Raw genomic sequence first — 27,464 nt, 5'->3', positions numbered from 1 at the left:
CCATTTACATTAATACACTATGAAAACAACAACTGTAGATATTACAGTAAGAACTCAGATGCATGAATTTTACCAGGGAAAAAAACAGTAGTACTGTTTTTAAAGTAATATGCTGTAAAAAAAAAAAAAAAAATTAATATTTTTTATAACAGTAAAATCTCTATTTTTTTCAGCGTATGTAAGAAAAATATGTCTAACTATATGAGGCAATTCCTGAAGGAATCGCGTGTGAATCCAATGCTGAAGTTGAACTGAAATCCTGGAATTTTTTTAGAATTGTTCAAGTAGAGTACACAATTCCCAAACAGGCTGAATATTTTGAAGTTGTAACAGTTTAAATCAGATGAAAAATGTGGGAGTTGTGGAACTTTGAAGAATGTCCCAAAAATTTCCCAAAATTTTAAGAATTTCGGGAAAAGCGGGAATTTTTTTTTAAATGGTAAAAAAAAAAACTTGAATGGTCTGAATGAGTTGGTGTTGGAATTTTTCAAATCGATCGAGAAATGTTGAATTAAGAAATGGTATCACGGAATTCCTGGAATTTCGGGAAAACCGGGAATTTTTTCCAGATTAAAAAAACAACTGTGTTTTTTGTCCTGATTAAGAGGAATGTTTTGACAGTGGAACGGTTGAAGTGGGTTGACAAATGTGGGATGAGTTGTCGCCTGGGGGAAAAAAAGGGTGGAAATAGGGCTTTGGAAAACCAGGAATTCTGGAAAATCCTGGAATTTTTTTGAACTTGGAAAAAAGAGTAGTTTGAATTTCCAGGACGGTGGAATGTGTTGAAGGTGGAATGGTTTGAATAGGTTGAAAAATGTGGAAATGGTGTAAGTTTGAGAAACGGCCAATTCATTTTGAATGGGAAAAATGGGAGTTGTGGAACTTTGATTGGAAATTTGTGAATTTCGGGAAAAGCGGGAATTTTTTGGAAAATGCTAAACATTTCAACAGCAACATGTTTGTGCTTCTCAAATAGTGGGCGGGGCACCACGATATATGTGTGTGACAGTGTATATCTTGACACGTACATATGGATAAGGACTGTAAATTCCAGACTATAAGCTGCTACTTTTTTTCCTACACTTTGAACCGTGCGGCTGATTTATTGATGTTTCTAGCTGGCAGCTATACAAAAGTTTGCAAGCGAGGCAAATACGCTGAGAAAGTTGTTTATTGTTTGTGCTACGGCACCATCTTGTGGACGAGTTTGCTCCGTTTATGGGTAGTGCTTTTTTTTTTTTTTTCAACCGGAGTGCCGTTCGTATTCTAGCCGTCTGTAGCGTTTCTACCCGCGTGGATTCTTCATTCATCACTCCAAGCGACGTTTGTAAGTGTTACAATATAACTAAAACTATTCAGACTTACTAAACCGTCCATGTCTGTAAGAGCGTTTTCATGCATATCCGCACATGCTATCGTAATGTAATGACGTTAGCATCAAATTAACTTACTATGGCTATGGCGCTATCTTCTGGACAAGTTCACGCATTGCAGGTACTACAGTGCTGCATTGCCCTTCTGTTTAGACTGAGCTTCGAACCGGAAGTAAAAGTGCCGTTCCGTCCACCAGTCGTCCATAGCATTTCTACTCGACTTCATTCATCAATTTGTGAGTTTTACAATATAACTAAGACAATTCTCACTTACTATTTGTAGGAATGTCTTCATGGATATTTGTACGTGCTATCGTAATTTAATAAAGCTAGCATCGTTAGCATTAGCTACTTACAATGGCATTATTTTTTGTATTGTTTCAGTTTCTTGAATTCACCAAGACGTCACCGTGGAGTTATTGAGTCTGTTAAGATGATTGGATAGGTGTGTTATTATTTGGGCTATGGCGCTATCTTCTGGACAAGTTTGCGCATTGCAGGTACTACAGTGCTGCGTCGCCCTCCTCTTTAGACTGAGCTTCGAACCGGAAGTAAAAGTGCCGTTCCGTCCACCAGTCGTCCATAGCATTTCTACTCGTATGGCTTCTTCCTTCATGACTTTGTCAGTTTTACAATATAACTAAAACAATCCTTACTTACTGTTTGTAGGAATGTCTTTGTGGATATTTGTACGTGCTATCGTAACGTAATAAAGCTAGCATCGTCAACATTAGCTACTTACAATGGCATTATTTTTTGTATTGTTTCGTAAATTCACCAAGACGTCACCGTGGAGTTATTGAGTCTGTTTAGCCCATTGGAGAGCTACAGCGTCCATGACGACGACTTCTGTTTTGTTTAATCAGCCGTTTTACTGCCGTGTTACAGACACCATGTAAATAAACATTTACGAATTCTTTGATTACGCGTAAAAGTGCCATTCCGTCCACCAGTCGTCCATAGCATTTCTACTTGTATGGCTTCTTCATTCATCACTTTGTAAGTTTTACAATACAACTAAAACAATCCTTCCTTACTGTTTGTAGGAATGTCTTCGTGGATATTTGTACGTGCAATCGTAACGTAATAAAGCTAGCATCGTTAACATTTGCTACTTACAATGGCATTATTTTTTGTATTGTTTCGTAAATTCACCAAGACGTCACCGTGGAGTTATTGAGTCTATTTAGCCCATTGGAGAGCTACTGCGTCCATGACGACGACTTCCGTTTTGTTTAATCAGCCGTTTTACTGCCGTGTTACAGACACCAGGTAAATAATAATTTACGGAATCTTTGATTACGCGTAAAAGTGCCATTCCGTCCACAAGTCGTCCATAGCATTTCTACTCGTATGGCTTCTTCATTCATCACTTTGTAAGTTTTACAATACAACTAAAACAATCCTTACTTACTGTTTGTATCCTTACTTACTGTTTGTAGGAATGTCTTTGTGGATATTTGTACGTGCTTTCGTAACGTAATAAAGCTAGCATTGTTAACATTAGCATTATTTTTTGTATTGTTTCGTAAATTCCCCAAGACGTCACCGTGGAGTTATTGAGTCTGTTTAGCACATTGGAGAGCTACTGCGTCCATGACGACGACTTCTGTTTTGTTTAATCAGCCGTTGTACTGCCTTGTTACGGACACCATGTATATAAACATTTACATAATCTTTCTGTGGAAAAGAAAACTCATTTTGCAACGTACATATCTGCGGCTAATATATGGAAACATATTTTTTTCCACTTAAAATTTAGTGGGTGTGGCTAAGATACCGCACCATAGTCATGAAATACATACTTTGAGTATCTAATAATAGAAAAGCGCTATATAAAATCTAATCCATTATTATTATTATTATAATACATAGTCCGGAAAATACGGTACATAAACATCCACTAAAGGGGGGAGCAAGTTCCAAACAGCCCATTTAATGCAGTACTTCTTAAATAGGGGGGTAAATAACTATCTTTATACTTATAGATGAAAAATAAACATTAATTTGGGGGGGCGTGACAAAAATTCCGTCCCTTAGGAGAGAAAATAATTGAGAACCACTGACAGCTGAGCAGACTTTGACTCAAAGAGGCTTTTTTTTGCCGGTCTGTAGGACACGTTCATCACCGTGTCCGCAATTAAAATCCCTGCATGCACCTGCTGATTCTCTCTGCGGGGGGTGAAGGGGAAGGGTGGGGGGGCGGCCGGCAACAAATTGGAAAAATGTTGCCGCACCGGTCCTGTGCCGAGCAGACAAAGGAAAGCGTCAGAGTCCGAGGCGAACCTTACAATTGTTTTTTTGTTTGAGATTAACCCGGAAAGTCAAGAGCCCAGAACTAATATTACGTGGGCAACTCATTTGAGGTTAATTCTCTTTAACTCGCAAAAGAGCGCTGACTTTCCACGTGATTTTCATCACGGAGGACGACGGTGCCTTTTTTTCCCCCCCCCCGTGGAATCGTGCAAAAGTTGCCGACTTACTCCGGTGCTGCGGTCCAGGTAGCCCCCCTGCGCCGCCGTCAGCTTGGTGGTGTTGAGCCCCACCAGCGAGGGCAGGGTCTGCGACATCCAGTTGGTGATCATGGCCATGGTGCTGAGCACCACGCCGATCTTCAGCAGCGGCACCGACATCTCCGCGGCTCCTGAAGCGCTCACGCCGTCTTCGTCCTCGGGACTCCGGAGACAATCGCTTCCCTTTGATCTTGGCGCCCGGACTGGCCGACGGTTTCACGCCGGGACCCCCGGCTGGGCTCTCCTTTTCTTGCACATCTCCGACGCGGGGTGGAAAGCGAGCACTTGGTCCAGTGCGGGGGTCTTTGGGGGGGATGAAAAACAAATGACAGGATGGGACCTGGGCTGCTGTGCGTGGCTCCGCTTTCTCCCGCACACTGGCGCCTCTCGGTTGCACCGCTCACTATTTGCGCCGCGCCTCCCGCCCCCATCCACTCGGAGGCAGGCGTAGAAGGGGAGGAGCTACACATCTCCATCTCCAGACGCAGTGATGTCAGCGAGGCTCATGGAAAAATCCGGGATTGGAGCTTGATCCACCCCCCAGTGAGGATGACAATGGGGGATTAATCTCAACCGCCTTGTTTTTTTTTTTTCTAAAACAAGAAAGGATGCTCCCGGTAACCCATGGCAACCTCTCCTCCGCCCTCTCCAGTTGCAGAGTGACCCACACTTGAAGGGTGCTGTGATGCTTTCATCCTTTTAATGAGGAGATGGGATTTTTAATTTGCTGTACTCTGGCACCATCTTGTGGCCGAGTTTGGTGCTGCAGCTCTTCAACATTTTAGTCCAGGGGTGGGCAATTAATTTTTACCGGGGGCCGCATGAGCCACCCGAGCACTGCTGGAGGGCCACATCGACAATATTTCAATTAAATTTTGCTCAATATTATTTTTGATGTATACCGTAAGATAAATAATAATAATAATAATTAATAATAATAGTAATACTTCAACATAGTGTGTGTAACAGCATTCCATGACTAATATAAATAAATTAACATTAATAATAAATGACAGTAAAATAAGCACACGTATGACTGAGGAGTCATAGCGTAACTTTGTGTGGTGTTTGAGTTGTCTGACTTTTTGTGTGGCCATAAACGCACCAGTGGTTTAGTGCTATGCGTGTTGGTGACAGATGACAAGTTGGTTTTGGCCTGGTTTGTACGGCAGAAAATGACTAGTTTTTCGAGATAGAATTGTTTTACTCATGTTTTTGGTGTGGTTATGTCCGAATATAAACAGTTTTGCTCAATAAAGTGATCGATATACCGTAAATTCTGGACTATAAGCCGCACCTGACTATAAGCCGCACCAGCTAAATTTAGGGGAAAATACAGATTGCTCCATATATAAGCCGCACCCGACTATAAGCCGCAGGGTTTTGATGTGTAATTACCGTAGTATATAGGGGTTCCTGCTACCACGGAAGGGATTGTCGGGACAGAGATGACTGTTTGGGAACGCAAAGCGTCCCATTTATTAACAATAAATCTTTCAATCATTCAATCAAACTTTCACATCTTTGACATGGCGAACAGCATTCGTGCAGAGTACAAATAATACAACGGTGCAAAGTAATACAAAGTGCTCGCCTGTACGTTATCAAAATAACCCGCCTACCGGTATATGAAAAGTCAGTCTTTAATCATTGTGTCATCGTCTTCCTCCTGCGTACTAAAACCACCGAAATCCTCTTCGTCGGTGTCGGAGAAGAACAGGCCGTAAATAAGCCGCACCCTTGTATAAGCCGCAGGGACCAGAACGAGGGGAAAAAGTAGCGGCTTATAGTCCGGAAATTACGGTAATTCCTGTCCTCGAAGCATCTCGATAGACGTTACAATAATTGAACGGTGTTCAATTGAACGGTGTTGTAAACGGTGTTGACGAACACCATTAGGGCCGCTTGTTGTCACTGTCACTCAAAGTTGCATTGCAAAATTCCATAGAATAAATATGTTTATTTTGTTTAGAATTCAGATGGGATTTGATTTGGTGCGCGGCATATATTTGCTGCGCGCAGCGGACGCTTGAGCAGTGCGCAATTGCGCAGGCACGCACCTTCGAGGGAACGTTGCTTTGCAGTCCATGTCTTGTTGAAAACACGCCATTCCTCATCAACTTTTCTCTTTTTAGCGTCTCGGGTGTAAACCGTGCATCACTTGTCGCTGCATGTGCACCTTCACTCGCAGGTTACACACGGACACACGCCCATAAATAATACTTTTCAAAATAAAAGCAGCACAGTTGTATTGCGCGCAGGACATAGATGTTTTTTCAACTTTATTTTGTAATTGCAGCTGTTCACATTCACTCACAACCACGCACACGCATACGTCCACACGGAAGTAATACAAATAACGATTTTCAAAACAAAAGCAGCACCGTTGTATTGCACACTCGACATAGATACTTTTTTTAAAATTTATTTTGTAATTTATAATTGGCCTCACGCGGGCCGGACAGGGACGCACAAAGGGCCGGATGCGGCCCACGGGCCGCAGAATGCCCAGGTCTGTTTTAGTCTCAGAGGGCCAATTGTAACAGTGAAACATCTTTAAATATAAATCTATAAGGATTGGATTCATGATATTATGGATTTGATTATTGTGTGAATGCTCCAGAACATTCACACATATGGTTTTCTACACCAAAATTCATCTATTTATTTTTCAACTTCTTCTTTTTCTTCTTCTCCAGATTTTGGCGCGCTCTACATTCCGCATTTTTCACCTGATCCAAACCGTTCCAACTTCAAACTGTTCAGCCTATTCGGGAATCGCGGGCTTTCCCTTGAAAAATTCCAAAAATTCCCAGATTTCTCAGAATTCCAGGTTTTCCGGGACATTTTTTCCATTTAAAACGAATTGGCCATTTTTCAAACTTTCCCCATTTCCACATTTTTCAACCGATTCAAACCATTCCACCTTCAACATATTCCACTCATTCTGGAAATTCAAACAGACATTTTTCCAAGTTCCAGAAAATTCCAGGATTTCCCAGAATTCCCGTTTTTTCCAACCCTTTTTTCACCCTTTTTTCTGTCGACTACCCCTCCCACATATTTTAACCCACTTCAACCGTGCCGCCGTCAAATCCTCGGGACAAAAAACAAAGTTGTTTTTTGAACTGGAAAAATTCCCGGTTTTCCCGAAGTTCCAGGAATTCCGTAATACCATTTCTCAATTTAAAATGTTAAATTCCAACACCAACCATTAAAACTCATTCACAACATTCAAAATGTTTAGCATTTTTCAAAACAATTCCCGCTTTCCCTGAAATTCCCAAATTTCCATGAAATTCCCATTGAAACCAATGGGACATTCTTCAAAGTTCCACAACTCCCATTTTTCCCATTCAAAATGAATTGGCCGTTTTTCAAACTTCCACCATTTCCACATTTTTCAACCTATTCATACCATTCCACCTTCAACACATTCCACTCATCCTGGAAATTCAAACAACTTTTTTTCCAAGTTCCAAAAAATTCCAGGAATTCACAGAATTTCCGTTTTTTTTCAACCCTTTTTTCACCCTTTTTTCTGTCGACTACTCCTCCCACATTTTTCAATGGGACATTCTTCAAAGTTCCACAACTCCCATTCAAAATGAATTGGCCGTTTTTCAAACTTCCACCATTTCCACATTTTTCAACCTATTCAAACCATTCCCCCTTCAACACATTCCACTCATCCTGGAAATTCAAACAAAAAATGTTCCAAGTTCAAGAAAATTCCAGGAATTCCCAGAATTCCCGTTTTTTCCAACCCTTTTTTCACCCTTTTTTCTGTCGACTACTCCTCCCACATTTTTCAACCCACTTCAACCGTTCCGCCGTCAAATCCATTCTCTTAATCGGGACAAAAAACAAAGTTGTTTTTTTAACTGGAAAAATTCCCGGTTTTCCCGAAGTTCCAGGAATTCCGTAATACCATTTCTCAATTAAAAATGTTAAATTCCAACACCAACCATTAAAACTCATTCACAACATTCAAAATGTTTAGCATTTTGCAAAACAATTCCCGCTTTTCACGAAATTCCCAAATTTCCATGAAATTCCCATTGAAACCAATGGGACATTCTTCAAAGTTCCAGAACTCCCATTTTTCCCATTCAAAATGAATTGGCCGTTTTTCAAACTTCCACCATTTCCACATTTTTCAACCTATTCAAACCATTCCACCTTCAACACATTCCACTCATCCTGGAAATTCAAACAATTTTTTTTACAAGTTCCAGAAAATTCCAGGAATTCCCGTTTTTTCCAACCCTTTTTTCTGTCGACTACTCCTCCCACATTTTTCAACCCACTTCAACCGTTCCGCCGTCAAATCCTTCCTCTTAATCGGGACAAAAAACAAAGTTGTTTTTGAACTGGAAAAATTCCCGGTTTTCCCGAAGTTCCAGGAATTCCATAATACCATTTCTCAATTAAAAATGTTAAATTCCAACACCAACCACTAAAACTCATTCACAACATTCAAAATGTTTAGCATTTTGCAAAACAATTCCCGCTTTTCCCGAAATTCACAAATTTCCATGATATTCCCATTGAAACCAATGGGACATTCTTCAAAGTTCCACAACTCCCATTTTTCCCATTCAAAATGAATTGGCCGTTTTTCAAACTTCCACCATTTCCACATTTTTCAACCTATTCAGACCATTCCACCTTCAACACATTCCACTCATCCTGGAAATTCAAACAACATTTTTTACAAGTTCCATAAAATGCCAGGAATTCCCAGAATTCCAGTTTTTTCCAACCCTTTTTTCACCTTTTTTTCTGTTGACCACTCCTCCCACATTTTTCAACCCACTTCAACCGTTCCGCCGTCAAATCCTTTCACTTAATCGGGACAAAAAACTAAGTTTTTCCCGAAATTCCAGGAATTCCGTAATACAATTTCTCAATTAAAAATGTTAAATTCCAACACCAACCATTAAAACTCATTCACAACATTCAAAATGTTTAGCATTTTGCCGCTTTTCCCGAAATTCCCAAATTTCCATGAAAGTCCCATTGAAACCAATGGGACATTCTTCAAAGTTCCACAACTCCCATTTTTCCAATTCGAAATTAAATGGCCGTTTTTCAAACTTCAACCATTTCCACATTTTTCAATCTATTCAAACCATTCCACATTCAACACTTTCCACCATCCTGGAAATTCAAACTACCCTTTTTCCAAGTTCAAAAAAATTCCAGGATTTTCCAGAATTCCTGGTTTTCCACCCTTTTTTCCCCAGAGACTACTCCTCCAACATTTTTCAACCCACTTTAACCGTTCCACCGTCCAATTATTCCTCTTAATCAGGACAAAAAACACTTTTGTTTTTTTAACTGGAAAAATTCTCGGTTTTCCCGAAATTCCAGGAATTCCGTAATACCATTTCTCAATTAAAAAGGATAGTACTTCAACATTTCTCAACCAATTTGAAAAATTCCAACACCAACCATTTCAACTCATTCAGACCATTCAAGTTTTTTTTTACCATTTTCCAAAAATTCACGCTTTTCCCGAAATTCCAATTTAGATCAATGGACATTCTTGAAAGTTCCACAATTCCCACATTTTTCATCTGATTCAAACTGTTACGACTTCAAAAATATTCAGCCTGTTTGGGAATTGTGTGCTCTACTTCAACAATTCTAAAAAAATTCCAGGATTTCAGTTCAACTTCAGCATTGGATTCACACGCGATTCCTTCAGGAATTGTCTCATATAGTTAGACATATTTTTCTTACATACGCTGAAAAACAATAGAGATTTTACTGTTAAAAAAATCGCAGCTCAGTCGCCAGGCTTTTTTTTTTTTTTTTTTACAGCATATTACTTTAATAACAGTACCACTGTTTTTTTCCCCGGTAAAATTCATGCATTTGAGTTTTTACTGTAATATCTACAGTAGTTGTTTTTATTATGTATTATTGTAAATGGAAAAACGCTACCATTGTTGTTTTTACGGTTAAAAAAACGGCAGCTAGAATTTTACCATAAAATCTATTGTCATTTTTATAGTGTACAGTTTTATGGATAACTTGCTTTTAAATCATAAGTCAAGCAGATATGTGTTTATTTCAACAAAAACATTATTTTGGAATGTATGATCACATAATATAGAATATTGAAGTTTAAAAGAAATGCAATTGCATGCAGTACATGTATTTTTTACTTGTAAGAATAGAAATAACACATATTTACCGTATTTTCCGGACTGTTAAGTACACTGGTATATAGGCAGCACCCACTAAATAAATTTTTTTAAATTAAAATAAAAACCTCCCATATATTAGCCACAAGTCGTAGATATATACGTTGTGAAATGTGTTATTTACACATTTATATTTTGTAAATGTTTATTTACATATCTTGTTTTCTGTAACAAGGCAGTAAAACGGCTGATCAAACAAAACAGAAGTCACCGTCATGGACCCACTAGCTGCGGAAGCTAGCTCTCCAATCATCTTAACAGACTCAATAACTCCACAGTGACGTTTTGGGGAATTTACGAAACTGAAACAATACAAAAAATAATGCCATTGTAAGTAGCTAATGCTAACGATGCTAGCTTTATTACATTACGATAGCACGCACAAATATCCATGAAGACATTCCTACAAACAGTAAGTAAGAATTGTTTTAGTTATATTGTAAAACTTACAAAGTGATGAAGGAAGAAGCCATACGAGTAGAAATGCTATGGACGACTGGTGGACGGAACGGCACTTTTACTTCCGGTTCGAAGCTCAGTCTAAACAGAAGGGCAAAGCAGCACTGTAGTACCTGCAATGTGCGAACTTGTCCAGAAGATAGCGCCATAGCCCAAATAATAACACACCTAGCCAGTGTATCTGCTTGTTGTCTTTTTTACATTTTGCATTATGGCTGTTAGCGAAGAAAAATCCATAAATTAGCAGCACCACTTAATAAGCCACAAGGTTCAAAGCGCAGGAAAAAAGTCAGGGATTTACGGTGGTAAAAAAAAAAAAAAAAGCATAATATTTCAAGGCTTTTGCAGGCCACCCCCTGGGCTTTAGGTTTGACACCCGTGCTTTATGTGTAAAATTTTAATTTTTCCAGGCAACTACTTTTAGTCTGTTATATGGCATATTTTAATATTTAGGTTGCGACGGGAGAAATAATTAAATCGCGTTTCCACATATAGTCCCCTGCCAGGAAATGGCAGCCATGCATCTTGCATGAGGTCCCCTGAAAAGCAGGAGCGCCCGTAATGCATTTTGCTGGTAAACCACAGGGAAAGTTTGCACGGTTTGCCGCGTCCTCATGACCTTTGCGCGCAGACGTGATCGCCTGATGGCACCCGAGGCGCTCTTTAATGAAGTGCAAAAATGCACGAGTGCAGAAAATCAGCTGAAAAAAATGAAGAAGTACCGGGTGTGTCAAGTAGGCGTTTTCAGAAGTATTCAGGTGATACTGTGCTAGAGTGAGCAGTTGCCATAACAACACTAACAGAGAACATTTTCAGACCCTACTGTAAGTACACTGACATAATCAGCTCATGTTTAAATGTTGCAATAAAAATAAGAAATACATTTTATTATCAAAAAACGCTCCCAAAGTACAAACCCTGTTTCCATATGAGTTGGGAAATTGTGTTAGATGTAAATATAAACATAATAAAATGATTTGCAAATAATTTTTAACCCATAATCAGTTGAATATGCTACAAAGACAACATAAACATTTTTTTTTGTGCAAATAATCATTAACTTTAGAATTTGATGCCAGCAACACGTGACAAAGAAGTTGGGAAAGGTGGCAATAAATACTGATAAAGTTGAGGAATGCTCATCAAACACTTATTTGGAACATCCCACAGGTGAACAGGCTAATTGGGAACAGGTGGGTGCCATGATTGGGTATAAAAGTAGATTCCATGAAATGCTCAGTCGTTCACAAACAAGGATAGGGCGAGGGTCACCACTTTGTCAACAAATGCGTGAGCAAATTGTTGAACAGTTTAAGAACAACATTTCTCAACCAGCTATTGCAAGGAATTTAGGGATTTCACCATCTACGGTCCGTAATATCATCAAAGGGTTCAGAGAATCTGGAGAAATCACTGCACGTAAGCAGCTAAGCCCGTGACCTTCGATCCCTCAGGCTGTACTGCATCAACAAACGACATCAGTGTGTAAAGGATATCACCACATGGGCTCAGGAACACTTCAGAAACTCACTGTCAGTAACTACAGTTGGTCGCTACATCTGTGAGTGCAAGTTAAAACTCTCCTATGCAAGGCGAAAACCGTTTATCAACAACACCCAGAATCGCCGTCGGCTTCGCTGGGCCTGAGCTCATCTAAAATGGACTGATACAAAGTGGAAAAGTGTTCTGTGGTCTGACGAGTCCACATTTCAAAATGTTTTTGGAAACTGTGGACGTCGTGTCCTCCGGAACAAAGAGGAAAAGAACCATCCGGATTGTTATAGGTGCAAAGTTGAAAAGCCAGCATCTGTGATGGTATGGGGGTGTATTAGTGCCCAAGACATGGGTAACTTACACATCTGTGAAGGCGCCATTAATGCTGAAAGGTACATACAGGTTTTGGAGCAACATATGTTGCCATCCAAGCAACGGTACCATGGACGCCCCTGCTTATTTCAGCAAGACAATGCCAAGCCACGTGTTACAACAGCGTGGCTTCATAGTAAAAGAGTGCAGGTACTAGACTGGCCTGCCTGTAGTCCAGACCAGTCTCCCATTGAAAATGTGTGGCGCATTATGAAGCCTAAAATACCACAACGAAGACCCCCGGACTGTTGAACAACTTAAGCTGTACATCAAGCAAGAATGGGAAAGAATTCCACCTGAGAAGCTTCAAAAATGTGTCTCCTCAGTTCCCAAACCTTTACTGAGTGTTGTTAAAAGGAAAGGCCATGTAACACAGTGGTGAACATGCCCTTTCCCAACTACTTTGGCACGTGTTGCAGCCATGAAATTCTAAGTTAATTATTATTTGCAAAAAAAAATGAAAGTTTATGAGTTAGAACATCCAATATCTTGTCTTTGTAGTGCATTCTACTGAATATGGGTTGAAAAGGATTTGCAAATCATTGTATTCCGTTTATATTTACATCTAACACAATTTCCCAACTCATATGGAAACGGGGTTTGTAAGTAAAGTGAGGCTCCACTTTTTCCAAAATGTGCTAGATTGATTCTAATATACATTGGCTTTGCCATTGACATGCTACTGATTAGCATTAGTGATTTTACATGGCGATTTCAACACCAAATGTGTTCATGAAAACTACAACTAAGATGCACGTTACAATCAAACAGCTGCTGCGTAACAGGTACAATACTTACAGTATTAACATTTTTTAGGGCCCAACAAAATCCAAAACAACACACCATAAACTATACACTACTGCCCTCTAACGTTTTGGACTTGCAACTGTAAATGAGACTCAGAAATGTGATAGTAAAACAAGATATAACAATTGGACAGCAGTTATCATAATCAGCTCTTTTTTAAATCTTGCAACAACAAAAAAGAGATTTTTATTATGATTAAAAACAATTAATATTTATTAACACACACAAAAGTACCGAAAATTTGTACCACTGAGTATCTGTATTCATTCACAGGTACCGGGAATTGGTACCGTGAACGGCATAATTCAATCCCTCCATTTTGATTGTTGTGGCCGAAATGCTTTAATTCCCGGCAAAATTGTGGCAGAAGTTGCATTTTTATAGGCTTATTTTTGTTTTTAAAACATTAAATCAACTTGGGATTTTATGTCATTCATGTTTCAAGGTTTCCTTGTCACCTTACCGTTGAGTACTGCTATCTATTCTAAGGTACCAGGAATTGGTCCTGTGTCGGTGCAAATGTCAACGATACCCTTCCCTGATTACCATATTTTTCGGACCATAGGGCGCACCGGATTATAAGGCGCAGTGCCGATGAGATGGTCTATTCAGGTCTGTTTTCGTACAAAAGGCGCATTAAAAGGGTCATATTATGACTTTTTTTGTAAATGTAAAACACTTCCTTGTGGTCTACATAACATGTAATGGTCAAAATGTTGCATAGATGATGTTTTACCGATCATCTTCAAGCCGCTTTCTGACAGTCGTTTAAAGATGCGCCATGTTGTGGGCGGTCTTATTTACATGCCTCCACTTTGACAGCGTCATCTTTGTTGTAGCGGTGTAGCGTGCAAGGACGTGAGTGGAAGAAGTTTCAAAAGATGGAGCTAACTGTTTTAATGACATTCAGACTTTACTTCAATCAATAACGGAGCAGCATCTCCTCATCCGGAAACAACAACACAGGAAATGAAGGAACTCTCTAATAACTAAAGTTCCTTGGGTGAATAATGTAAACTCACTACACCGGTTTGTTTTAGCGCTTTCATGGCGAGTTTACTGACAGATATAAGTAAGAACTTTACACTACTTTATAGTAGAAATGGCAACAGCGGAGGATGAATGTCCCGTAACAAGAAGATAGAGAAAAAGAAGAAGCTTATTGACTACGGGGTTGGCACGGACTACAATGGCGGACGCGTGCAAATTTACAGGACTTATGCAGATCCCAAATACACATCAGCAAGGCACCAGAAGGTAAGAAAAGTTGCTTTTGCATAATTTTGCGAAAATAAACGCCAGATAATATGTCTACTAATAGGTGCCCTTATACACACACCATAGTAATACCCGTATGTTGAAGCACAGTACGTCTGACTACGGTAGCCGTAATGACACAATCCATCAAGCGGTGCGGCTTCATAGCTTACCAAAGTCGTTAGCTATAACACTGAAACGCCCTCAGGAAGAGGTGCTTTAAGACATGGTTAGCTAGCTAGCGGCTAATGTCCATCCGCAATCGGCATTTTTTAGCTACTTCTAAATCAATAATCCTCGTCTCCATGGCGACAAATAAAGTGACAAACTGCCTTTTCCTTACACTGACCAAAAAAATGTCATATTTAGAATAGAATAGAAAGTACTTTATTGATCCCTGGGAGAAATTCAGCACCACAGTTCGCTCAAAATAGACAATAATAATATATATATAATACATTATATATATATATAATATATGAATAATATAAATATATTCCCATATATATATAAATAATAAATATATTTCCACTGATGTCTAAAAACACTCGGAATCTATTTTACGTTTCCCCAACGATTTCGCCATTTTTTCCCCCCTCGTGCACGAATTGACTGAAAGAGCGTGCACTTGTGTCACGTTATCGATGGGAAAATGGCATTTTTAGACATTATGATTTGCCTGAACGGCTAGGGGACCCCGAGAGTAACAAGCGGTAGAAAACGGATCGATAGACGGGCTAGAAAGGACAGATTAAAAAAATAATAACACTTACCTCAACTGTTTTTAGGGTCCGCATGTAAGTGACATTTCTTTTTTGTAACTTTTTTTACACCAACCGAATTTTTATTCGGTTGGTGTGATTCTCTATCTGCTTGTGGTGAAGAGGAAGGCAGTACATTGCTACCCACTAGGGGTGTGGTAAAAAATCGATTCGAATTCGAATCGCGATTCTCACGTTGTGCGATTCTGAATCGATTCTCATTTCTAAAAAAATCGATTTTTTTATTTTATTTATTTAAAAACTTTTTTTTTTTAAATTAATCAATCCAACAAAACAATACACAGCAATACCATAACAATGCAATCCAATTCCAAAACCAAACCCGACCCAGCAACACTCAGAACTGCAATAAACAGAGCAATTGAGGAGAAACAAACCAAAAGTAGTGAAAAAAAAAGAATATTATCAACAACAGTATCAATATTAGTTACAATTTCAACATAGCAGTGATTAAAAATCCCTCATTGACATTATCATTAGACATTTATAAAAAAAAAAAGAACAATAGTGTCACAGTGGCTTACACTTGCATCGCATCTCATAAGCTTGACAACACACTGTGTCCAATATTTTCACAAAGATAAAATAAGTCATATTTTTGGTTCATTTAATAGTTAAAACACATTTACATTATTGCAATCAGTTGATAAAACATTGTCCTTTACAATTATAAAAGCTTTTTACAAAAATCTACTACTCTGCTTGCATGTCAGCAGGCTGGGGTAGATCCTGCTGAAATCCTATGTACTGAATGAATAGAGAATCCTTTTGAATCGGGAAAAAAATAGTTTTTGAATCAAGAATCGTGTTGAATTGGGGAAAAATAAATCGATTTAGAATCGAATTGTGACCCCAAGAATCGATATTGAATCGAATCGTGGGACACACAAAGATTCACAACCCTAATACCCACTGTGACTGAAATGTAGGAGGGGGGCTATTATTCTTATTTTATTTTTTTAATGTAATGTTTTTATTTATTTATTTATTTTTTAGTGTAATTTTTATATATTTTTTGGAAAATTTAAAAAAAAATGTATTTGAAAAAAAAAGTGAGTTTTCTCAGTACCTGTATTATGATTTCCCTATCAAATGAATAAATACATATATATATATATATATATATATATATATATATATATATATATATATATATATATATATATATATATATATATATATATATATATATATTTATAAAAAATAAAAAAAAACACATTTAAAAATATATACTTTTTTTTTTACTCAGGACTACCCGCGGGCCGGATTTTGGACGCTGGCGGGCCGTATCTGGCCCGCGGTCCATAGTTTGGGGACCCCTACCTTAAAGCATCAGATGGGGACACCAATTGACACCGTGGGTAAAAGTGCTGACGCAACAGTAACTCTTTCCACGTATTGACTTCCTGTATACGTGCCGTCACGTCAGCTGACCCGCACGAGTGAAACCTGCGGACCCCCCCCACCCCCACCCGTGACTGACGGCTTGCCTCCCATCAGCGCCGCGTCAGCTTTTTCCTTTTAAGAACCGTTTCAACGTGCAGTCTCCCGGGTTACGAAACAGATCCTGGACCAGCCTACGGACTAAATGCAGGACATCAATGGATTGCAAACGGTGCGTTCACTGACCACCCGCCGTGATGTACCCCCAACCCCCCCTCTCCCGCGACGTGAAGTGTTTACCTTTGCGTGGACAGGAAGTGGGGGTAGTTTAATGCCGCGCACTAATGGTGTTTACCAACCCGGCGTTAATGGACCCCCCCACGGTCCCCGCCTGCCGCGTGTTTGCGCCAAACGAGACGTGTAACGTTCAGGTACAGTCAGTGACAATATTAGGAGCACTACCTAATCATAGCGTGTTTTTAAATGTGCTATTTTGGTGTTTTTATGATAATTAAATCCTTTTTTGGGGGGTGAAAAATGGCGTGAAAGGGACCTACTTGGGTGAGTTCCGTGCCCACGAAGACGAGGAGGACCAGCGTGATGAGCCTGCTGGCGGGCTGCATGTCTCTGCCTTCTTCCGGAGTGTCGAGGTCGAGTCCCCCCACTCGTGTTTTTTTTCTTTTTTTTTTCTTCTAGTCTTGACGTGTTGTTGTTGTCGTGTCAACGTCGGCCAAGCAACACTAAAAGAGAAACATTGAACAGTCCGTGGGCGCCTCTCCCCTTTTTTTTTTTTTTAACCCCCCCCACCCCACTTCCTCGTCGCTTTTCCCGCGCTCGTCGGTCTCCCGGCGCACACGCACGCACGTTGTCGCGGGTGGAACCTTCTCTCTCCGGTGTAGGCTGAGAAAGTTCACATTCCCACGCCGAGCTGCCGATGCCGCTGCCGTGGGGAGAGACTGCGCGTCAGGCGCTGGCCGCGGTGCTGAAAGCGGAAGTCGCATCCTGACGTCGGGTGGGAGGGGCCAAAAACAGTGCTTCTCCCCTTAATTTTTGGCCACGCCCCCTCTAGGGTACATCTTTTTTTTTTCAAGTAAATGTTTATTTTTAATTTTTTTATATCTGCTTGTGTGTCACTTTGTGTGTTCAGGGGTTTCATTTACTAAAATACTAAAATAATAAGGCACAGACAGCAGAAAGAGGATTTTTTTCAGAAATGATTACTGTTACAATTACAGATGTCCGATAATATCGGAAATTATCGGTATCGGGTTTTTTATTATTGGTATCGTTTTTTGTTGTTGTTTTTTTTTTTTTTTTTTAAATTAAATCAACATTAAAAACACAAGATACACTTACAATTAGTGCAGCAACCCAAAAAACCTCCCTTCCCCATTTACACTCATTCACACAAAAGTAATATGGGAAATTATCGGTATCGATTTTTTTTATTATCGGTATGTTTTTTTTGTTGTTTTTTTTTTTTATTTTTTTTTTTTTAAATCAACATAAAAAACACAAGATACACTTACAATTAGTGCACCTACCCAAAAAACCTCCCTCCCCCCATTTCACACAAAAATAATATAGGAAATTATCGGTATCGTTTTTTTTATTATCGGTATCGTTTTTTGTTGTTGTTGTTTTTTTTGTTTTTTATTAAATCAACATTAAAAACACAAGATACACTTACAATTAGTGCAGCAACCCAAAAAACCTCCCTTCCCCATTTACACTCATTCACACAAAAGTAATATGGGAAATTATCGGTATCGATTTTTTTTATTATCGGTATGTTTTTTTTTATGTTGTTTTTTTTTTTTTTTTTTTATTAAATCAACAAAAAAAACTCAAGATACACTTACAATTAGTGCACCTACCCAAAAAACCTCCCTCCCCCCATTTCACACAAAAATAATATAGGAAATTATCGGTATCGTTTTTTTTATTATCGGTATCGTTTTTTTTTGTTTTTGTTTTCTTTGTTTTTTATTAAATCAACATTAAAAACACAAGATACACTTACAATTAGTGCACCAACCCAAAAAACCTCCCTCCCCCATTTACACTCATTCACACAAAAGTAATATGGGAAATTATCGGTATCGTTTTTTTTATTATCGGTATCGTTTTTTTTTTGTTTTTTTTTTAAATCAACATAAAAAACACAAGATACACTTACAATTAGTGCACCTACCCAAAAAACCTCCCTCCCCCCATTTCACACAAAAATAATATAGGAAATTATCGGTATCGTTTTTTTTATTATCGGTATCGTTTTTTTTGTTGTTGTTTTTTTTGTTTTTTATTAAATCAACATTAAAAACACAAGATACACTTACAATTAGTGCAGCAACCCAAAAAACCTCCCTTCCCCATTTACACTCATTCACACAAAAGTAATATGGGAAATTATCGGTATCGATTTTTTTTATTATCGGTATGTTTTTTTTTATGTTGTTTTTTTTATTTATTTTTTTTATTAAATCAACATAAAAAACTCAAGATACACTTACAATTAGTGCACCTACCCAAAAAACCTCCCTCCCCCCATTTCACACAAAAATAATATAGGAAATTATCGGTATCGTTTTTTTTATTATCGGTATCGTTTTTTTTGTTTTTGTTTTTTTTGTTTTTTATTAAATCAACATTAAAAACACAAGATACACTTACAATTAGTGCACCAACCCAAAAAACCTCCCTCCCCCATTTACACTCATTCACACAAAAGTAATATGGGAAATTATCGGTATCGTTTTTTTTATTATCGGTATCGTTTTTTTTTTTTTGTTTTTTTTTAAATCAACATAAAAAACACAAGATACACTTACAATTAGTGCACCAACCCAAAAAACCTCCCTCCCCCATTTACACTCATTCACACAAAAGTAATATGGGAAATTATCTGTATCGTTTTTTTATTATCGGTATCGGGGTTTTTTTTTTTTTTTTTTTTTTGTTTTTGGTTTTTTTAATTAAATCAACATAAAAAACACAAGATACACTTACAATTAGTGCACCAACCCAAAAAACCTCCCTCCCCCCATTTCACACAAAAGTAATATGGGAAATTATCGGTATCGTTTTTTTTATTATCGGTGTCGTTTTTTTTTTGTTTTTGTTTTTTATTAAATCAACATAAAAAACACAAGATACACTTACAATCATTCACACAAAAGTAATATGGGAAATTATCGGTATCGTTTTTTTAGTTATCAGTATCGTTTTTTTTGTTTTGTTTGTTTTTTGGTTTTTTTATTAAATCAACATAAAAAACACAACATACACTTACAATTAGTACACCAACCCAAAAAAAACTCCCTCCCACATTTACACTCATTCACACAACAGGGTTGTTTCTTTCTGTTATTAATATTCTGGTTCCTACATTATATATCAATATATATCAATACAGTCTGCAAGGGATACAGTCCGTAAGCACACATGATTGTACGTGCTGCTGGTCCACTAATAGTACTAACCTTTAACAGTTAATTGTACTCATTTTCATTAATTACTAGTTTCTATGTAACTGTTTTTACATTGTTTTACTTTCTTTTTTATTCAAGAAAATGTTTTTAATTTATTTATCTTATCTTCACCATACCTGGTTGTCCAAATTAGGCATAATAATGTGTTAATTACACGACTGTATATGTCGGTATCGGTTGATATCGGTATAGGTAATTAAAGAGTTGAACAATATCGTAATATCGGATATCGGCAAAAAGCCATTATCGGACATCCCTAGTTACAATATACTTTATGATTTATTAATTATTTTTTTGAGGGGGGTGAAAGAATATCACTTTGGTACCCCAGCTTTAATATTAATAAAAGGGACAAGCGGTAGAAAATGAATGGATGGAAAACAAAAAAGAAATGCAGACCAACTTACAAACAAAGAATAACGTCATCATTTTCTGTAACAGAATTTTTTTTTTTTAAATGCAGCAATTTGCCTGAAATTGCTAACGTTAGCACGCTATCAGCTAGCAAGTACCAAGTCATATGACTCTAAAGTGAACAGGCTGCAAAAATTTTGCATGCTAACGTTAGCATTTAAAATGTGTCAAGTACCAAATTATATGACTCTGAGTAGTACAACGGTGAAGTTGGCTGAAAAAATAGCATGAAAAATTTTAGCATGCTAGCGTGCTTACATTAGCATGGTTGCAGTTAGCTTTTTCCAACCTACAACAAAGAATAACTTTATAAACATTGTTTTTAGTCTGTGACAGAAAATATTTAAAGTGCATCAATTTGCTTGAAATTGCTAACGTTAGCACGCTATCAGCTAGCAAGTACCAAGTCATATGACTCTAAAGTGAACAGGCGGCAAAAATGTTGCATGCTAACGTTAGCAGTTAACATGTGTCAAGTACCAAATTATATGACTTGAGTTGTACGGCTGTAAAGTTGGCTTAAAAAATTTGCATGATAATTTTAGCATGCTAGCATGCTTACATTAGCATGGTTGTGGTTAGCTTTTTCCAACCTACAACAAATAATACGTTATCAACATTGTTTTTAGTCTGTGACAGAAAATATTTTAAGTGCATCAATTTGCTTGAAGTTGCTAACGTTAGCACGCTATCAGCCAGCATGTGTCAAGTACCAAGTCATATGACTCTAAAGTGTACAGGCTGCAAAAATGTTTGCATGCTAACGTTAGCAGTTAACATGTGTCAAGTACCAAATTATATGACTGAGTTGTACGGCTGTAAAGTTGGCTTAAAAAATTAGCATTCTTACGTTAGCATGCTGGCAGTCAATTTTTCCAACTTGCAACAAAGAACAACTTCATCAACATTGTTTTTAGTCTCGAGCAGAAAAGATTTAAAATGCATCAATTTGCCTGAAATTGCTAACGTTAGCACGCTATCAGCTTGCATGTGCCAAGTACCAAGTCTAATGACTTTAAAGTGTACAGGCTGCAAAAAGTTAGCATGCTAATGTTAGCAGTTAAAATGCCTCAAGTACCAAATTATATGACTGAGTAGTACGGCTATAAAATTGGCCTGAAAAAATTAGAATGCTAATTTTAGCATGCTTACGTTTGCATGCTTGTGGTTAGCTTTTTCCAACTTCCAACAAATAATAACTTTATCGACATTGTTTTTAGTCTGTAACAGAGCAGATTTAAAGTGCATCAATTTGCCAGAAATTGCCAACGTTAGCCTGTCGTATGGACTACAGGAAGGCCAGTCTAGTACCCGCACTCTTTTACTACGAAGCCACGCTGTTGTAACACGTGTGCTTGGCATTGTCTTGCTGAAATAAGCAGGGGCGTCCATGACAACATTGCTTGGATGGCAACATATGTTTTTCCAAAACCTTTATGTACCTTTCAGCATTAATGGTGCCTTCACAGATGTGTAAGTTACCCATGCCTTGGGCACTAATACACCCCCATACCATCACAGATGCTGGCTTTTCAACTTTGTGCCTATAACAACCCGGATGGTTCTTTTCCTCTTTGGTCCGGGGGACACGACGTCCACGGTTTCCAAAAACAATTTGAAATGTGGACTCGTCAGACCACAGAACACTTTTCCACTTTGCATCAGTCCATCTTAGATGAGCTCGGGCCCAGCGAAGCCGACGGCGTTTCTGGGTGTTGTTGATAAATGGCTTTCGCTTTGCATAGTAGAGTTTTAACTTGCACTTACAGATGTAGCGACCAACTGTAGTTACTGACAGTGGGTTTTCTGAAGTGTTCCTGACGCATGTGGTGATATCCTTTACACACTGATGTTGCTTTTTGATGCAGTGCGATGATTTCTCCAGATTCTTTGAACCTTTTGATGATATTACGGACTGTAGATGGTAAAATCCCTAAATTCCTTGCAATAGCTGGTTAAGAAATGTTGTTCTTAATTTGTTGGACAATTTGCTCATGCATTTGTTCACAAAGTGGTGACTCTCGCCCCATCCTTGTTTGTGAATGACTGAGCATTTCATGGAAGCTGCATTTTATACCCAATTATGGCACCCAGCTGTTCCCAATTAGCTTGTTCACCTGTGGGATGTTCCAAATAAGTGTTTGACGAGCATTCCTCGACTTTCTCAGTCTTTTTTGCCACTTGTGCCAGCTTTTTTGAATCATGTTGCAGGCATTAATTTCCAAATAAGCGAATATTTGCAAAAAATAACACATTTTACCAGTTTGAATGTTAGATATCTTGTCTTTGCAGTCTATTCAATTGAATATAAGTTGAAAAGGATTTGCAAATCATTGTATTCTGTTTTATTTACCATTTACACAACGTGCCAATTTAACTGGTTTTGGGGGTTTTGTAGTTGTTTTCATTGACCTAAGAGCACTTTGTGATTTTTATCCGTGAAAAGTGCTTTATAAATGAAATGTACTTACTTACTTACTGACTTATCAAGTATCCGGTTAAATGACTGATAGTGATAGCTCGGGTTAGAGAATGAAATATGTGACGGGTGTTGGACTTGGGTAGATTCACAGGGATGGTTAGTTGCAGGAGCTGGAGTTCCTGGCTGCACTGGGCTGATCATTTGGGAGACTTCACTCCATCGCTTGAAGAAGTAATGGCGCTGAAGGTGCTGAGGGATGCAACTTTGCTTTAATTAAAAAATTGGATATTTTAATAGCTACTACATAATAAACTTGTTTATGACCGTCTAAATAAGCTCTTCTTTTTTTTTTACCCTTTGAGAGCCGTTTTGAAATTAAATAACACCAACATTACATTTACTGTGGTATTGATGTTTTTTTTAGTTCATTTACATATTTTTTTTTATGCTTAAAAATTCTTTATTAAGCCCCAAAATACAAAAAAAAATGGTGGTGGGTCGAAAGACGAGTGTTATGGTTAAATTGCGAAGACAGGAAGTCATTTTAACGGTGAATTTAACAAAGAAAACAAACACTTGCTGAAAAAAATTAAAGCATGCTATTTTCAGCATGCTCGCGTTAGCATGCTAGCGGTTAGCTTCTTCCAACTTACAACAAAGAACAACTTCATCAACATTGTTTTTAGTCTGTAACAGAAAATATTTAAATGTGATCTGAATATATATATATATATATATATATATATATATATATATATATATATATATATATATATATATATATATATATATATATATATATATATATATATGTATGTATATATATGTGTGCATATATATATATATATGCATATACATACATATATATATATATATATATATATATATGTATATATATATGTGTGTATATATATATATATATATGCATATACGTCTGTATGTATATACATATATATGTATATATATATGTATATATATATGTATGATACATATATGTCTACATATATATATATATATATATATATATATATATATATATATATATATATATATATATATATATATGTATATATATATACGTATATATATATATATATATATATATATATATATATATATATATATATATATATATATATATATATGTATATATACGTATATATATATATATATGTATATATACGTATATATATATATATATATATATATATGTATATAATTATTGTTTTTTAATTTAATTTTTTTATTTTCAAAAAAATATGTCCTGTCTAGCATCTTTAGTAATTTGTCTGGTTAGAATTGTATGAAAAAAAAGTGTGGTTAATAATAGAACTTGCACCCGATGTTATTAAAAAAAAGTATTCATTTTAAAACCGAGAATCGAATCGTTACCCCCAAAAAGTGTTTTTTTGCCCAGTGCGCCCCCCCAAGTCAGAAATTTCGACCACCCCGAGGCACAAAAGAACCTGATATTCTGCATTTCATCAAAAAAAACGGACACTATTTTTTAAAAAGTGGAAATAGTGTTCTGAAGACGCCTCATTTTCCTGCAGGCAATCACAAAGTGAGCACTTTTACTTTCACTCCTGGCACAAAAATAGTATTTCTGGCGAACGACGGGGAGCGAAGAAAAGCGGGACGGAAATCGAGCTCCGGTTTAAATTTAGTTCCTTGACAGATTTCTCTCCTCGCCGCTCAGGCGTGCTGCCATTACTTACCCCTTTCATCACTTCCCTGCCTCCCCTTCGGCCCGCCGCCGCAATGCCGTGTTCCTTTACGGCGCCGCAGACCGGAGCGGCCTTGATTAATATGGCGTTAACGGGCAGCGTGCCATCAAATGATTTATTACGAGTATAAGGCCGGCGGCGATTATTGCCTCATCCGTCCATCCATCCTGCGAACATGACCACTTGTTTACTCCCGATCACCTTCCAAATGTCACGGAACAAACGAGCACGTCCTCGTAGTAGATGATGAATTCATCAAGAGTTGGACTGCGGCCCTTCCGCCCGCCATCTTGGCGAGAGGACGGCAGTGTGCCAGCTCGCCCGAAACGAGTCGAGGTCACGCCTGCAACGACGTGAACTCATTTTAGAGTCGAGTTTATTCAAAACAGGAAGCTTGTTGGTTCGCTGGAGGCTGGTTTATCGTGAATAAAAACACCCATAATCAGGCCGTCTAGGAATCCACGATAGGACCGGGCGATAAAACGATATCACACCTATTTGATATTGATTAAAAAAAATGCGTTCGTTAAAACGTTCCAACAAAAAGTTGTGTTATTCGTCGGAAGAAAGAGGTTGATTGCATGAACAAAGGCACTCGCAGGAAGTGATCACTGATCAGTGGGTGTGCCGTTCTCTTTGCGATAGCCAATCAGATCACAAGTTGTTGACAGTAGCCCATCTAGGTAGCCTGACGCTAAACGTGACTGGGATTGGATTTACGTTAGAGCTTTTATCCAATCAGAACTCAGCTAGGTTGTTGCCAGCGCTGTGTGAATTCTTCCGAATAGACAGTTGCGATAGCCAATCAGATCACAAGTTGTTGACAGTAGCCCATCTAGGTAGCCTGACGCTAAACGTGACAGGTATTGGATTTTTTACGTCAGAGCTTTTATCCAATCAGAATTCAGCTAGCTTGTTGCCAGCGGTCTGTGAATTCTGCCAGATAGACAGTTGCAATAGCCAATCAGATAGCAAGTTGTTGACAGTAGCCCATCTAGGTAGCCTGACGCTAAACGTGACTGGGATTGGATTTTACGTTAGAGCTTTTATCCAATCAGGATTCAGCTAGCTTGTTGCCAGCGCTGTGTGAATTCTGCCGGATAGACAGTTGCAATAGCCAGTCAGATCACATGAGTTGTTGACAGTAGCCCATCTAGGTAGCCTGACGCTAAACGTGACTGGGATTGGATTTTACGTTAGAGCTTTTATCCAATCAGAATTCAGCTAGCTTCTTGCCAGCGCTGTGTGAATTCTGCCGGATAGACAGTTGCAATAGCCAATCAGATAGCAAGTTGTTGACAGTAGCCCATCTAGGTAGCCTGACGCTAAACGTGACTGGGATTGGATTTTACGTTAGAGCTTTTATCCAATCAGGATTCAGCTAGCTTGTTGCCAGCGCTGTGTGAATTCTGCCGGATAGACAGTTGCAATAGCCAGTCAGATCACATGAGTTGTTGACAGTAGCCCATCTAGGTAGCCTGACGCTAAACGTGACTGGGATTGGATTTTACGTTAGAGCTTTTATCCAATCAGAATTCAGCTAGCTTCTTGCCAGCGCTGTGTGAATTCTGCCGGATAGACAGTTGCAATAGCCAATCGGATCACAAGTTGTTGACAGTAGCCCATCTAGGTAGCCTGACGCTAAACTTGACTGGGATTTTATTTACGTTAGAGCTTTTATCCAATCAGAACTCAGCTAGGTTGTTGCCAGCGCTGTGTGAATTCTGCCGAATAGACAGTTGCGATAGCCAATCAGATCACAAGTTGTTGACAGTAGCCCATCTAGGTAGCCTGACGCTAAACGTGACTGGTATTGGATTTTACGTTAGAGCTTTTATCCAATCAGAACTCAGCTAGGTTGTTGCCAACGCTGTGGGAATTCTGCCGGATAGACGGTTGCGATAGCCAATCAGATCACGAGTTGTTGACAGTAGCCCATCTAGGTAGCCTGACGCTAAACTTGACTGGGATTGGATTTACGTTAGAGCTTTTATCCAATCAGAACTCAGCTAGGTTGTTGCCAGCGCTGTGTGAATTCTTCCGAATAGACAGTTGCGATAGCCAATCAGATCACAAGTTGTTGACAGTAGCCCATCTAGGTAGCCTGACGCTAAACGTGACAGGTATTGGATTTTTTACGTCAGAGCTTTTATCCAATCAGAATTCAGCTAGCTTGTTGCCAGCGGTCTGTGAATTCTGCCAGATAGACAGTTGCAATAGCCAATCAGATAGCAAGTTGTTGACAGTAGCCCATCTAGGTAGCCTGACGCTAAACGTGACTGGGATTGGATTTTACGTTAGAGCTTTTATCCAATCAGGATTCAGCTAGCTTGTTGCCAGCGCTGTGTGAATTCTGCCGGATAGACAGTTGCAATAGCCAGTCAGATCACATGAGTTGTTGACAGTAGCCCATCTAGGTAGCCTGACGCTAAACGTGACTGGGATTGGATTTTACGTTAGAGCTTTTATCCAATCAGAATTCAGCTAGCTTCTTGCCAGCGCTGTGTGAATTCTGCCGGATAGACAGTTGCAATAGCCAATCGGATCACAAGTTGTTGACAGTAGCCCATCTACGTAGCCTGACGCTAAACGTGACTGGGATTGGATTTTACGTTAGAGCTTTTATCCAATCACAAATCAGCTATCTTGTGGCCAGCGCTGTGTAAATTCTGCCGGATAGACAGTTGCGATAGCCAGTCGGATCACAAATTGTTGACAGTAGCCCATCTAGGTAGCCTGACGCTAAACGTGACTG

The 27,464-nt window shown here is 38.4% G+C and overlaps 1 protein-coding gene and 1 long non-coding RNA gene across 4 annotated transcripts in view; one reads left to right on the top strand and one right to left on the bottom strand.

The window, feature by feature from the left end:
• Positions 1–17,614, bottom strand: part of LOC133656133 (noelin) — a 78,308-nt gene extending 60,694 nt beyond the window's left edge. The window contains exon 1 of one of the 2 annotated variants that reach the window (XM_062057016.1): positions 17,213–17,614. In XM_062057016.1, coding sequence (XP_061913000.1) covers positions 17,213–17,278 — 66 coding nt within the window. In that variant the 5' untranslated portion in view covers positions 17,279–17,614. Of the gene's footprint in view, positions 1–3,856; positions 4,295–17,212 lie in introns of those variants that run through there. The other variant, XM_062057014.1, reaches the window with a different exon arrangement.
• Positions 1–27,464, top strand: part of LOC133656134 (uncharacterized) — a 252,413-nt gene that overhangs the window by 139,907 nt on the left and 85,042 nt on the right. Inside the window, exon 5 of one of the 2 annotated variants that reach the window (XR_009827101.1) lies at positions 16,522–16,863. The exons of the other annotated variant lie outside the window; for it this stretch is intronic. This is a non-coding gene — a long non-coding RNA (uncharacterized LOC133656134). Of the gene's footprint in view, positions 1–16,521; positions 16,864–27,464 lie in introns of those variants that run through there. 2 annotated transcript variants of the gene reach the window in all.

This window comes from Entelurus aequoreus, linkage group LG08, assembly GCF_033978785.1.
Source record: "Entelurus aequoreus isolate RoL-2023_Sb linkage group LG08, RoL_Eaeq_v1.1, whole genome shotgun sequence".
Taxonomy (NCBI): Eukaryota; Metazoa; Chordata; class Actinopteri; order Syngnathiformes; family Syngnathidae; genus Entelurus; species Entelurus aequoreus.
Note: the sequence above shows the minus strand (reverse complement) of the source record. Positions and strands in the feature narration are given on the sequence as shown.